General features: G+C 43.4%; 1 protein-coding gene and 8 non-coding genes across 9 annotated transcripts; 4 read left to right on the plus strand and 5 right to left on the minus strand.

Moving 5' to 3' along the window:
- The first annotated feature begins 231 nt into the window (after positions 1-231).
- On the plus strand, positions 232-6512 carry LOC119901003 (nucleolar protein 58-like). The gene is given in 16 exon segments (XM_038716395.1): positions 232-391; positions 863-939; positions 1071-1123; positions 1428-1552; positions 1741-1877; positions 2075-2139; positions 2404-2538; positions 2897-3042; positions 3299-3369; positions 3371-3423; positions 3612-3775; positions 3866-4000; positions 5417-5478; positions 5570-5721; positions 5811-5932; positions 6035-6512. Coding segments are annotated over 16 exon segments (1596 nt in total). The 5' UTR covers positions 232-346; the 3' UTR covers positions 6089-6512.
- Positions 1162-1251, plus strand: LOC119915864. The gene has a single exon (XR_005447022.1). It is a non-coding gene; the product is annotated as a small nucleolar RNA SNORD70 (small nucleolar RNA).
- Positions 3127-3210, plus strand: LOC119915886. The gene has a single exon (XR_005447027.1). It is a non-coding gene; the product is annotated as a small nucleolar RNA SNORD11B (small nucleolar RNA).
- LOC119915891 lies at positions 3456-3538 on the plus strand. The gene has a single exon (XR_005447028.1). It is a non-coding gene; the product is annotated as a small nucleolar RNA SNORD11B (small nucleolar RNA).
- Positions 6513-7112: 600 nt separating the features above from the next.
- trnai-aau lies at positions 7113-7186 on the minus strand. The gene has a single exon. It is a non-coding gene; the product is annotated as a tRNA-Ile (tRNA).
- A 2416-nt stretch (positions 7187-9602) lies between these two features.
- Positions 9603-9676, minus strand: trnai-aau. The gene has a single exon. It is a non-coding gene; the product is annotated as a tRNA-Ile (tRNA).
- A 360-nt stretch (positions 9677-10036) lies between these two features.
- Positions 10037-10109, minus strand: trnar-ucg. The gene has a single exon. It is a non-coding gene; the product is annotated as a tRNA-Arg (tRNA).
- A 1990-nt stretch (positions 10110-12099) lies between these two features.
- On the minus strand, positions 12100-12173 carry trnai-aau. The gene has a single exon. It is a non-coding gene; the product is annotated as a tRNA-Ile (tRNA).
- A 357-nt stretch (positions 12174-12530) lies between these two features.
- trnar-ucg lies at positions 12531-12603 on the minus strand. The gene has a single exon. It is a non-coding gene; the product is annotated as a tRNA-Arg (tRNA).
- Positions 12604-13034: the final 431 nt, after the last annotated feature.

The raw sequence follows: 13034 nt of genomic DNA on the forward strand, positions 1-13034 counted from the left end.
AAAATCAAGATCCTGAATCCGAGAGCCTAATATAACATAATCATAAATGTGCAGTGTTAAATTGTTATACCGAAAAGAAAAATGTGACATTTCTTACTATTTATGAAACCAAAAGATGTACGGATATATGCGTGTTCAGCTAAAATATGAACAAAACCACATCTGGTATCGGGTGATGTCGATTGGAGGGTCTGGCAACCCAGCAGTTTCCTGGTGCTCTTTCTGCCGCATGTGCTCCAGACAGTAGAGGCTGAAGAGCAGCAGCGTGGTGACTTTGAGGAAAACGTGAAGGCTCTCCCTTTTAGAGAGCTCCTCAAGTCTATAAAATAACAGAGCCGCAGCCAACATGCTTGTGTTATTTGAGACCGCCGCTGGATATGCAATATTTAAAGTATGTATTCATATTTTTGTTTGCTGTCATTTGAAGAATGACAAATTGCGCATTAGCAGCTTGAGTTAGCCACACAGCTAGTTGTTACCGAAAGCCCACGGTGGGTCAGTTGTAGGCAAAGTAACAACAAACAACAAATTAATAAGTAATATTTTATTTTGTACTGAAGTATGTGAATGTGTAAATCTACAATTTTTGCTTGTGCACGAGAGTGTGTGCTAATGCACATGCTAACACAAAGTTAGCAGTCCACTGAAGGCCTTGTAACCACGTGTGCATGTTGAGGAAAACTTCACGTTCATATTGGAAATTAAATAAATGACGACGATGCTGTTATCTGATAAGCACCCAACCTGAATGCAACATATAGGATATTGCCACGTTATCCACACATTTAGAGAGGTTTTACATACCAGTGTTTGTTTTTTCTCGTGCATTGCTTATCGGAACTGTACATTTCTTATATTTCAGGTCCTCGATGAATCCAAGCTTCAGCAGGTCGACAGCCTGTATAAGGAGTTTCAAACCCCTGAAAAAGCAAATAAAATGTAAGGGTTGACGCTCAGCACCTGTTGCTACAGATGCAACCGGCGAGTTGTCATTCATTAATAAATTGTAGTTCATGTAAAGTGGATGAAGTGTCCTTTAATATATATATTTTTGTTTTTGTCCCTGCCAGTGTGAAGCTGAAGCACTTTGAGAAGTTTCAGGACACAACAGAGGCCTTAGCAGGTAGTGACACATGTCTTTGTGCACTAATTATGTATACCTGAGATGTGTGGTCTGTGATGTATTTCTGTGTCTGATTCAAACATGAGGCATCCCACAGTATTCGTCACTACCACTGAGACCACATCTTGTCATGCTGGCATGTAGTTTAGATGCCAGAAAAGGGTAGTTTGGTCCCTTTTAACTTGGCATTTTCATACAGAATTATTCTGTTGAAGTGTATTAAGTTGACTGTTGTCTGGGTCCGCTTATGGTGGTGATTTTAATGAGTGTATTTAATGCCGCGTTCCTAACCCCTGCCTCTCAGCTGCCACTGCGCTGGTTGAGGGGAAAATTGGCAAGAGTTTGAAGAAAGTGCTGAAGAAAGTTGTCGCCAAGGAGGCTCACGAGCAGCTGGCCATCAGTGATGTAAAGCTTGGTGGGATTATTAAAGTGAGTGACCCAACATCTGCATCAGTATTGCTGAACTTTTGCACATTCTCTGTCAAATATCCTGCTTTTTTTTTGTATCATTTTGTATACTTGTAAATTCATCGAATGTGTACCTGGCCATAAACCGGATTAAGAAGCTAAGCGTTATATGCAAGAGTTGTTGTCTCTAACCTCGCTCTGGTTTTCAGGACAAGATGGACCTGAGCTGTGTCCACAGCCCTGCTGTAGCTGAACTCATGAGGTGCATCAGGAGTCAGATGGAGAGCCTCATCACTGGGCTTCCTCCCAGGGAGCTCAGTGCCATGTCTCTGGGGTTGGCTCACAGGTAGGTGGTACATCGTGGATACAGTGTGACATAAACACGGCTGCTGCCTATGATTACACTCGCTGTCTGAAACTTCCTTGTAGATTTTCCTCAGCATTCGTCACTACCACTGAGGCAGCAGTCTCGCTAGTGAGATCAAAAATAGTTTTGCATGTGAAGTAACTCAAATAAATCTTCTTTTTCTCTGTGTTCTCCAGTTTATCCCGGTACAAGCTGAAGTTCAGTCCAGACAAAGTGGACACTATGATCGTGCAAGCCATCTGTAAGTTATTTTCTGATGATGTAAGAATGGTTTAGTGGTAAATTGGGCTGCAGCTAATTGTTTTCCTTACCAATTCATCTGGCGATTATTTCTCAATAATAGTTTATATGTATTAAATTTTAAAATATATTCACTTCATCGAACACTGAGAAAATTGTTAACATTCATAGTTGAGAAGCGGGAAGCTGTAAAATGAAGATTAATTCACTAACATGTTCAGCTGTAGTGATTTCTTTTTTTTTTTTCTTCTCTACGTCTCTTCAGCTCTTTTGGATGACCTGGATAAGGAGCTTAACAACTACATTATGCGCTGCAGGGAGTGGTATGGCTGGCACTTTCCTGAGCTGGGAAAAGTCATCACAGACAACTTGGCCTACTGCAAAGCTGTCCGCAAAATTGGTAAAAAAAATAAAATAAATAAATCTGCATTTGCACATAAGTACTCTGGTGATTTAGTATTGTACTTCTGTAAACGACTGCAAGAGATGCACTAATAAAGAGTAGTTAAAATTAACTTATCAGAGGCTGAGATATCTTTTAAACTACTGGCGTTTGTAATGCTGGCTTTCTGTTATACATCTGTTGTCTCCAAACCCAAGCTAAGGTAACAATCAATATATATATAGTATTATCTGGGATATTTTCAAGGATTTTAGAAAGCTTATGCACAGCCTGAAAAGATTATAAAACTGTTTTCACAAGTTGATTTTATGGCTTGATTGCTTATTAGTTGCTAAATGTGACTGTGTGTCTCCAGGTGATCGCACAAACGTAGCAGGTTCTGATCTGTCAGACCTCCTCCCTGAGGAAATCGAGGCTGAGGTCAAACTGGCTGCTGAGATCTCCATGGGTACAGAGGTGTCTGAACAGGACATCGGCAACATTAGGCACCTGTGTGATCAGGTATGTGTCTTTGTGTCATCGTTACACATTCAATTCAATATCTAGTATTCCTGTATTTCACTATTGAATATTGGAAAGCACAAGTGACTGTGGTGATGATGACGACAATTGTCTTTACACTGAAACAAATCATGTGGGTTTTCAGTCACTACCTCATCTGAACAATCACATTACTGCTGAAGGGGCCAAAAAGTAATGAGTTATATTTGATTATTTTCTGGCAGTTGTAAAACAAATCGTATCTCCTTTTCCACAGGTGATAGAGATTTCAGAATACCGCACTCAGCTGTATGACTACCTGAAGAACCGAATGATGGCAATAGCCCCCCCTGACAGTAATGGTGGGCGAGCTGGTCGGCGCCCGCCTCATTTCACACGCAGGTAAGTCACAGAGAAAGGACTGTGTAAAAACAAGCCAAGCGTGATGATGATGACATTATGTCACTTACCTGAACATGACTGATGCTGTTAAGTCACTACCTCATCTGAGCTTGCGTGAAAGGGCCGCGATGGGCAGGTACCGGTGAGAGCAACATTTTTACTGGTCTTTCTTTTGCTGCGTTCTTAAGGTTCCCTTCTGAATCTGGCAAAGCATCCGGCCTCCACAGTGCAGATCCTCGGAGCAGAGAAGGCTCTGTTTAGAGCCCTGAAGACCCGCAAAGACACACCAAAGTACGGTCTGATCTATCACGCCTCACTGGTGGGCCAGACGACTGCCAAGAATAAGGGCAAGGTAAGTTTAGAAGGACCTGTAACTGGAGTAGGTAGTGATCATCAGGCTGATGTTTAGAAAATGATCGTGGACTTTGTGATATTTGTGCAGATCTCCAGAATGCTGGCAGCTAAAGCAGCCCTGGCTATTCGCTATGATGCCCTGGGAGAGGACACGAATACAGAAATGGGAGTGGATAACCGTGCCAAGCTGGAGGCAAGGCTGCGCCAGCTGGAGGAGAAGGGAGTAAGTACAACTACAACAAAGATATTTACCCTAAAATTTTTCTTTTATATTGTATATAGAATTGAGAAAGGTGCCACCCAGAAACGTTCCTGGGTGTTCAAACTTGGTCTCAGCTCACAGATTATTTCCGACAGCTCCGGAGGTCTCAGTGACCAGCAGAGTCAGCTAATGATACACACTATACAGTGGGTATGGAAAGTATTCAGACCCCTTTAAATTTTTCACTCTTTGTTTCATTGCAGCCATTTTCCAAAAATCAAAAAAGTTCATTTTATTTCTCAGTAATGTACACTCAGCACCCCATCTTGACAGAAAAAACCAGAAATGTAGAAATTTTTGCAAATTTATTAAAAAAGAAAAACTGAAATATCACATGGTCATAAGTATTCAGACCCTTTGCCGAGACACTCATATTTAACTCAGGTGCTGTCTATTTCTTCTGATCATCCTTGAGATGGTTCTACACCTTCATTTGAGTCCAGCTGTGTTTGATTATACTGATTGGACTTTATTAGGAAAGCAAAATTTAAAGGGGTCTGAATACTTTCCGTACCCACTGTATATGTTTGAAAACATATGATGATGATGATGAGTTGAAAAAAAATATATGGTTCATTGTGCACACACTACTTAAACAACAATGAAAAAAAACATGAATACTATTAAAAGCTCACATGTTATTGTGATTCCTTGTTACAGTAATAAGTGCAATAATTGATAAATTAGCAGAGCTGTAAAAACTGTACAAAGAAAATGTAGACCTGATGAGCTGATTCTTAACTATCTAAACTTTCAAGTAAACATTTTTATAGAAATTTTTTTTAGGTCGACGATTGTTGTGATTTATATTGTTTATACATGTATTTCGTTAACGCATAATAATTTAAAAGGGCCTCCACAGATGTGTATCACTTGTAATGGTTACTATATCCTTCATTAAACCTTAATATTTTTGAAGAATATCCCACACAGCATATATTGATATTGTCAACATAAATGTAGAGGAAATTTCTTTTATAAAAGCTCCCTTCTGGCATGTTAGTTTTTAAATTTTTAAATTTTAAAGCATGGTTGAGTTGGATGTCATGAGTAATGGGTAACTTTTATTGTGCAGTGCACAACGCTGTGATGATTGATGTCATGCTCACCTTCTGAGTCAGAGTTTGAAGGAGGACATTACTGGTAGACAACATTTTAGAGTAACTTAAGAACAGTTACTTTTAGCATCTAGGCTTTTTTTGTTTGTTTTTTAGTACGAATCTATTCATAGTAATTTACATACCGGCCCAGATCCATTTTCTCCTTTCACTTTGGTGTGCTGGTTTAAATAGGTAAATTTTTATACATCTGTTGTCTGCTATGGGCTTTCTTTCTGCTGCTCAACTGATTTTTGTCTCCACTTTTTTTAATTCTCAGATCCGAAGAATCAGTGGAACAGGCAAAGCAATGGCAAAAGCAGACAAATACCAACACAAGAGGTGAATAAACACAAATGGCTACTTTCCAAAAATGTATATATTTTCACATGTTGATATGATAGATGTTAAATACCCACTTTGACCTCCACAGTGAAGTGAGAATTTACGATCCATCCGGCGATTCTACTATTCCCTCCACCTCAAAGAAGAGGAAGTTTGAGGAGGTAGAGGAGGAAGAGGCTGGTGAAGAGCCCGAAACACCGGTGGTCAAATCCAAGAAGTCCAAAAAGGAACCAGTAGCAGGTGGGTGGATTAGGAATGAACCTAATCTTGTGGCTGTGTCGACAATGGAGTTCATGGTGCTCATTGTGTTTTTTCTGAATGTTCTGTAGAAGAAGCAGGAACGTCAGCAGAAGCGGAGGAGACTCCAAAGAAAAAGAAAAAGAAGAAGGACAAGAAAGTGGAGGCTGAAGCCGAGGAACCAAAGGAGGAGGAAGAAGTAGTAGTAACAGAGGTAGGAATTTATTTGGGAGCTTGATCCCAAGTCTAAAGACTCTTCATGAGAGAAGTTCCCCAGTGCTGGTGTTTGTTGTGCTAACTTGTGTTCTCTTTCCAGTCAACAGAGAAGAAGAAAAAGAAGAAAAAAAAGGTCAAGGAGGAAGATGACTGAAAGAGTGGAGAGTGTATATATTTTCTGTTGTAGTTTTTTGTCATTTTAGTTTTGTGTCATACATGTATTTCTGAGGGCAATACTATATTGAGCGCCAGTTCTGAATATGAAAAGAGTTCATGTCCAAAATCATTGATTTTATATCAGAGTATGGTGTGGTTGGAAATCAGAGTGTATTTCCAGTCATAAAATAAGTGAAAAGTATTCATTTTATTTTTTTATTTTTAAGATAGGTTTGTTATCTACTATCCTGGATGGGCAGTTTTTATGTTGATTTTTATTTGTGAACACCTCTGTATCAGACAATTAACAAATTTACCACAGAGCAATGAGTTGATAAGGAAAGATTCCCCAGTTCTCCTGCGGAGGTTTTTTATTGTCAGACTGAATGTCTGCCCTGGTGAAATAAACATTTTTCGCTCTATTGGTCTGGTTTTTGTTGAAAGAAATATATATATATATATATATATATATATATATATTTACATTTAACTAAGGGTGACTGATGATGCAAATTTCAGAGAGATACGGTACCCCCCCCCCCTCCTCCATCACCATCTGATACGCTGCTGCCACTGCCAGGGACAAGGGCAGGCTGCAGCGTATCATTCGCTCTGCAGAGAAGGTGATTGACTGCAATCTTGCATCGCCTCCAGGACTCTGAGGCGAGCAGGAAAGACTGCAGCAGCTGACGCCTCCCATCCCGGTCACAAACTGTTTCAGACTCTCCCCTCTGGCAAGAGGCTGCGGTCCATCAGGACCAAAACCTCTCGCCACAAATATTTGTTGTTAATTGTAAGTGGTTGTTGTTCCATTTTTTATATTGTCAGTTGTATTATTTTTCTCTATTCTTCATATATAACTTGCATTTGTTTATTACATATTTCTACATCTATTTATGTCAGCTGTATGTCTGTCTGCGTGTAGCACCTCAACACCAAAGCAAATTCCTTGTATGTGTAAGAAGGTACTTGGCAACAAAGCTCCTTCTGATTCTGACGTCGAGTTGTTAAATGGTCACCACTGGCCAGTATGGGGGTTGAACCCATGACCTTGGCGTTATTAGCACCACGCTCTAACCATCTGAGCTAACCGGCCTGCTGTGGGGTGCTTCTTTCTTTCTTTTTGCTAACAAAATTCAATGCATAAAACAACAGGGACAGACTAAAACAGACAATGGCTCCATACTGGATGTTAAGTCATGTGTGACCACCTTCCAGGTGAGCAGTACACTCAAAACCTTTGACCTGAGCCGCCTGCTTTTGTGGTTCTTTTTTAAACAATTTGTCCTCCAGAAGTAAAAAAAAAAAGAAACGGACAAGTTTTGGATGTTCAGTCGTGTGCAAAGTGCCCCCAAGTCTATGCAAGCACAAATTGTTTAAACTTGAAAATACTCACTTCTTATACGGTCTGTCGCGATGGCTTTAAGTATTTCTCCATAAATAACGGAGGGGCCTTCAACCACGAAGGGACTCGAACCCTCAATCTTCTGATCCGAAGTCAGACGCCTTGTCCGTTAGGCCACTCCGTTTCCCTTGCTCACATCTTACAACACTTGGTGATCTGGTCTTGTCAAAGCACTAAGAGTGGCCAGCTTGGGAATCAAACTCAAGATCTTGTAGCTTTTAGCGCCGTGCTAACAGTCACTGGATATCCTGTCATGTGTAAAGTCCTTGTAACTTGGCATAAGAGGGGCAGAATTTGTTTAAATCGGAAAGCTCTCGCTTGTGAGCAGGACAATGCAAACGCCATTCAGCAGCACTGTTCTCCTAATCTGGAATTTTTAATCATAAACTGTAAACCGCTTTACTCCCCCCGTGAGTTTGCTTCATTCATTCTGGTTGGTGCTTACATTCTGCCGCACGCCAACGTGCAGGACGCACAGCGCATGCTGGCCGACCGGATACTGTGTGTGGCAGACAAACCCGGACTCCCTTGTTATTGTTCTTGGTGACTTTAACAAAGGAAACCTCTGCCAAGAACTCCCCAAATACAGACAGTTCATTAAGTGTCCAACCAGAGAGGGGAACACTTTGGATCACTGTTACACCACAGTTAGCAGTGCCTATCTCGCCGTTAGACGCGCTCCACTGGGACACTCTGATCATGTCATGGTCCACCTGATTCCTGCTTACAGACAGAAATTAAAACTCTGTAAACCTGTAGTGAGGACATCAAAGAAATGGAGCAGTCAAGCTGTAGAGGATCTTCAGGCATGCTTGGACTGCACTGACTGGGATGTTTTCAGGACTGCTACCAACAATCTGGATGAGTTTACAGAGGCTGTGACATCCTACATCAGCTTCTGTGAGGACAGCTGCATTCCAACACGCAGCAGGGTGAGTTATAACAATGACAGACCCTGGTTCACAGCTAAGCTCAGACAGCTGAGGTTGGAAAAGGAAGAGGCGATTAGGAGTGGAGACCGGGCCAGGTTTAAGGAGTCAAAGTACAGGTTTAGCAAGGCGGTGCGAGATGCTAAACAGCTGTATGCAGAGAGACTACAAGACCAGTCCTCAAGGAATGACTCTGCTTCTGTCTGGAGAGGATTCAGACGGATCAGCAGCTACAAACCTAAATCCCCCCACTCCATGAACGACTCACGCCTTGCCAACGAGTTGAACCAGTTTTACTGTCGCTTTGAAAGACAATGGGACAGACCTGACACCATCCCCCGTCACACCACTGATCGGCCACAGTCCACCATCTCATCCCCCACCTCCTCCCCCTCTCTTACCATCCAAGAGAGGGATGTTAACAGACTGTTCAGGAGGCAGAAACCTCGCAAAGCAGCGGGGCCGGACTCTGTCTCCCCATCCACCCTGAAGCACTGTGCTGATCAGCTGTCTCCGGTGTTTACAGACATTTTTAACACCTCACTGGAGTCATGCCATGTGCCAGCCTGCTTCAAAGCCTCCACCATCATCCCTGTCCCCAAAAAACCAAGGACCACGGGACTAAACGACTACAGACCCGTCGCCCTGACCTCTGTGGTGATGAAGTCTTTGGAGCGCCTTGTGTTGTCCCACCTTAAATCCATCATAGACCCACTCCCGGGGCAAGGGCAGGCTGCAGCGTATCATTCGCTCTGCAGAGAAGGTGATTGACTGCAATCTTGCATCGCTTCAGGACCTGCACGCCTCCAGGACTCTGAGGCGAGCAGGAAAGACTGCAGCAGCTGACGCCTCCCATCCCGGTCACAAACTGTTTCAGACTCTCCCCTCTGGCAAGAGGCTGCGGTCCATCAGGACCAAAACCTCTCGCCACAAATATTTGTTGTTAATTGTAAGTGGTTGTTGTTCCATTTTTTTATATTGTCAGTTGTATTATTTTTCTCTATTCTTCATATATAACTTGCATTTGTTTATTACATATTTCTACATCTATTTATGTCAGCTGTATGTCTGTCTGGTGTAGCACCTCAACACCAAAGCAAATTCCTTGTATGTGTAAGAAGGTACTTGGCAACAAAGCTCCTTCTGATTCTGACGTCGAGTTGTTAAATGGTCACCACTGGCCAGTATGGGGGTTGAACCCATGACCTTGGCGTTATTAGCACCACGCTCTAACCATCTGAGCTAACCGGCCTGCTGTGGGGTGCTTCTTTCTTCTTTTTTGCTAACAAAATTCAATGCATAAAACAACAGGGACAGACTAAAACAGACAATGGCTCCATACTGGATGTTAAGTCATGTGTGACCACCTTCCAGGTGAGCAGTACACTCAAAACCTTTGACCTGAGCCGCCTGCTTTTGTGGTTCTTTTTTTAAACAATTTGTCCTCCAGAAGTAAAAAAAAAAGAAACGGACAAGTTTTGGATGTTCAGTCGTGTGCAAAGTGCCCCCAAGTCTATGCAAGCACAAATTGTTTAAACTTGAAAATACTCACTTCTTATACGGTCTGTCGCGATGGCTTTAAGTATTTCTCCATAAATAACGGAGGGGCCTTCAACCACGAAGGGACTCGAACCCTCAATCTTCTGATCCGAAGTCAGACGCCTTGTCCGTTAGGCCACGCGGTCCCGTTTCCCTTGCTCACATCTTACAACACTTGGTGATCTGGTCTTGTCAAAGCACTAAGAGTGGCCAGCTTGGGAATCAAACTCAAGATCTTGTAGCTTTTAGCGCCGTGCTAACAGTCACTGGATATCCTGTCATGTGTAAAGTCCTTGTAACTTGGCATAAGAGGGGCAGAATTTGTTTAAATCGGAAAGCTCTCGCTTGTGAGCAGGACAATGCAAACGCCATTCAGCAGCACTGTTCTCCTAATCTGGAATTTTTAATCATAAACTGTAAACCGCTTTACTCCCCCCGTGAGTTTGCTTCATTCATTCTGGTTGGTGCTTACATTCTGCCGCACGCCAACGTGCAGGACGCACAGCGCATGCTGGCCGACCGGATACTGTGTGTGGAGCAGACAAACCCGGACTCCCTTGTTATTGTTCTTGGTGACTTTAACAAAGGAAACCTCTGCCAAGAACTCCCCAAATACAGACAGTTCATTAAGTGTCCAACCAGAGAGGGGAACACTTTGGATCACTGTTACACCACAGTTAGCAGTGCCTATCTCGCCGTTAGACGCGCTCCACTGGGACACTCTGATCATGTCATGGTCCACCTGATTCCTGCTTACAGACAGAAATTAAAACTCTGTAAACCTGTAGTGAGGACATCAAAGAAATGGAGCAGTCAAGCTGTAGAGGATCTTCAGGCATGCTTGGACTGCACTGACTGGGATGTTTTCAGGACTGCTACCAACAATCTGGATGAGTTTACAGAGGCTGTGACATCCTACATCAGCTTCTGTGAGGACAGCTGCATTCCAACACGCAGCAGGGTGAGTTATAACAATGACAGACCCTGGTTCACAGCTAAGCTCAGACAGCTGAGGTTGGAAAAGGAAGAGGCGATTAGGAGTGGAGACCGGGCCAGGTTTAAGGAGTCAAAGTACAGGTTTAGCAAGGCGGTGCGAGATGCTAAACAGCTGTATGCAGAGAGACTACAAGACCAGTCCTCAAGGAATGACTCTGCTTCTGTCTGGAGAGGATTCAGACGGATCAGCAGCTACAAACCTAAATCCCCCCACTCCATGAACGACTCACGCCTTGCCAACGAGTTGAACCAGTTTTACTGTCGCTTTGAAAGACAATGGGACAGACCTGACACCATCCCCCGTCACACCACTGATCGGCCACAGTCCACCATCTCATCCCCCACCTCCTCCCCCTCTCTTACCATCCAAGAGAGGGATGTTAACAGACTGTTCAGGAGGCAGAAACCTCGCAAAGCAGCGGGGCCGGACTCTGTCTCCCCATCCACCCTGAAGCACTGTGCTGATCAGCTGTCTCCGGTGTTTACAGACATTTTTAACACCTCACTGGAGTCATGCCATGTGCCAGCCTGCTTCAAAGCCTCCACCATCATCCCTGTCCCCAAAAAACCAAGGACCACGGGACTAAACGACTACAGACCCGTCGCCCTGACCTCTGTGGTGATGAAGTCTTTGGAGCGCCTTGTGTTGTCCCACCTTAAATCCATCATAGACCCACTCCCGGGGCAAGGGCAGCTGCAGCGTATCATTCGCTCTGCAGAGAAGGTGATTGACTGCAATCTTGCATCGCTTCAGGACCTGCACGCCTCCAGGACTCTGAGGCGAGCAGGAAAGACTGCAGCAGCTGACGCCTCCCATCCCGGTCACAAACTGTTTCAGACTCTCCCCTCTGGCAAGAGGCTGCGGTCCATCAGGACCAAAACCTCTCGCCACAAATATTTGTTGTTAATTGTAAGTGGTTGTTGTTCCATTTTTTTATATTGTCAGTTGTATTATTTTTCTCTATTCTTCATATATAACTTGCATTTGTTTATTACATATTTCTACATCTATTTATGTCAGCTGTATGTCTGTCTGCGTGTAGCACCTCAACACCAAAGCAAATTCCTTGTATGTGTAAGAAGGTACTTGGCAACAAAGCTCCTTCTGATTCTGACGTCGAGTTGTTAAATGGTCACCACTGGCCAGTATGGGGGTTGAACCCATGACCTTGGCGTTATTAGCACCACGCTCTAACCATCTGAGCTAACCGGCCTGCTGTGGGTGCTTCTTTCTTTCTTTTTGCTAACAAAATTCAATGCATAAAACAACAGGGACAGACTAAAACAGACAATGGCTCCATACTGGATGTTAAGTCATGTGTGACCACCTTCCAGGTGAGCAGTACACTCAAAACCTTTGACCTGAGCCGCCTGCTTTTGTGGTTCTTTTTTTAAACAATTTGTCCTCCAGAAGTAAAAAAAAAGAAACGGACAAGTTTTGGATGTTCAGTCGTGTGCAAAGTGCCCCCAAGTCTATGCAAGCACAATTGTTTAAACTTGAAAATACTCACTTCTTATACGGTCTGTCGCGATGGCTTTAAGTATTTCTCCATAAATAACGGAGGGGCCTTCAACCACGAAGGGACTCGAACCCTCAATCTTCTGATCCGAAGTCAGACGCCTTGTCCGTTAGGCCACGCGGTCCCGTTTCCCTTGCTCACATCTTACAACACTTGTGATCTGGTCTTGTCAAGCACTAAGAGTGGCCAGCTTGGGAATCAACTCAAGATCTTGTAGCTTTTAGCGCCGTGCTAACAGTCCTGGATATCCTGTCATGTGTAAGTCCTTGTAACTTGGCATAAGAGGGGCAGAATTTGTTTAAATCGGAAAGCTCTCGCTTGTGAGCAGGACAATGCAAACGCCATTCAGCAGCACTGTTCTCCTAATCTGGAATTTTTAATCATAAACTGTAAACCGCTTTACTCCCCCCGTGAGTTTGCTTCATTCATTCTGGTTGGTGCTTACATTCTGCCGCACGCCAACGTGCAGGACGCACAGCGCATGCTGGCCGACCGGATACTGTGTGTGGCAGACAAACCCGGACTCCCTTGTTATTGTTCTTGGTGACTTTAACA

This window comes from Micropterus salmoides, unplaced genomic scaffold, assembly GCF_014851395.1.
Source record: "Micropterus salmoides isolate LMB-PRFRI ecotype aquatic unplaced genomic scaffold, ASM1485139v1 Ms_hic_scaffold_1, whole genome shotgun sequence".
NCBI classification, from domain to species: Eukaryota; Metazoa; Chordata; class Actinopteri; order Centrarchiformes; family Centrarchidae; genus Micropterus; species Micropterus salmoides.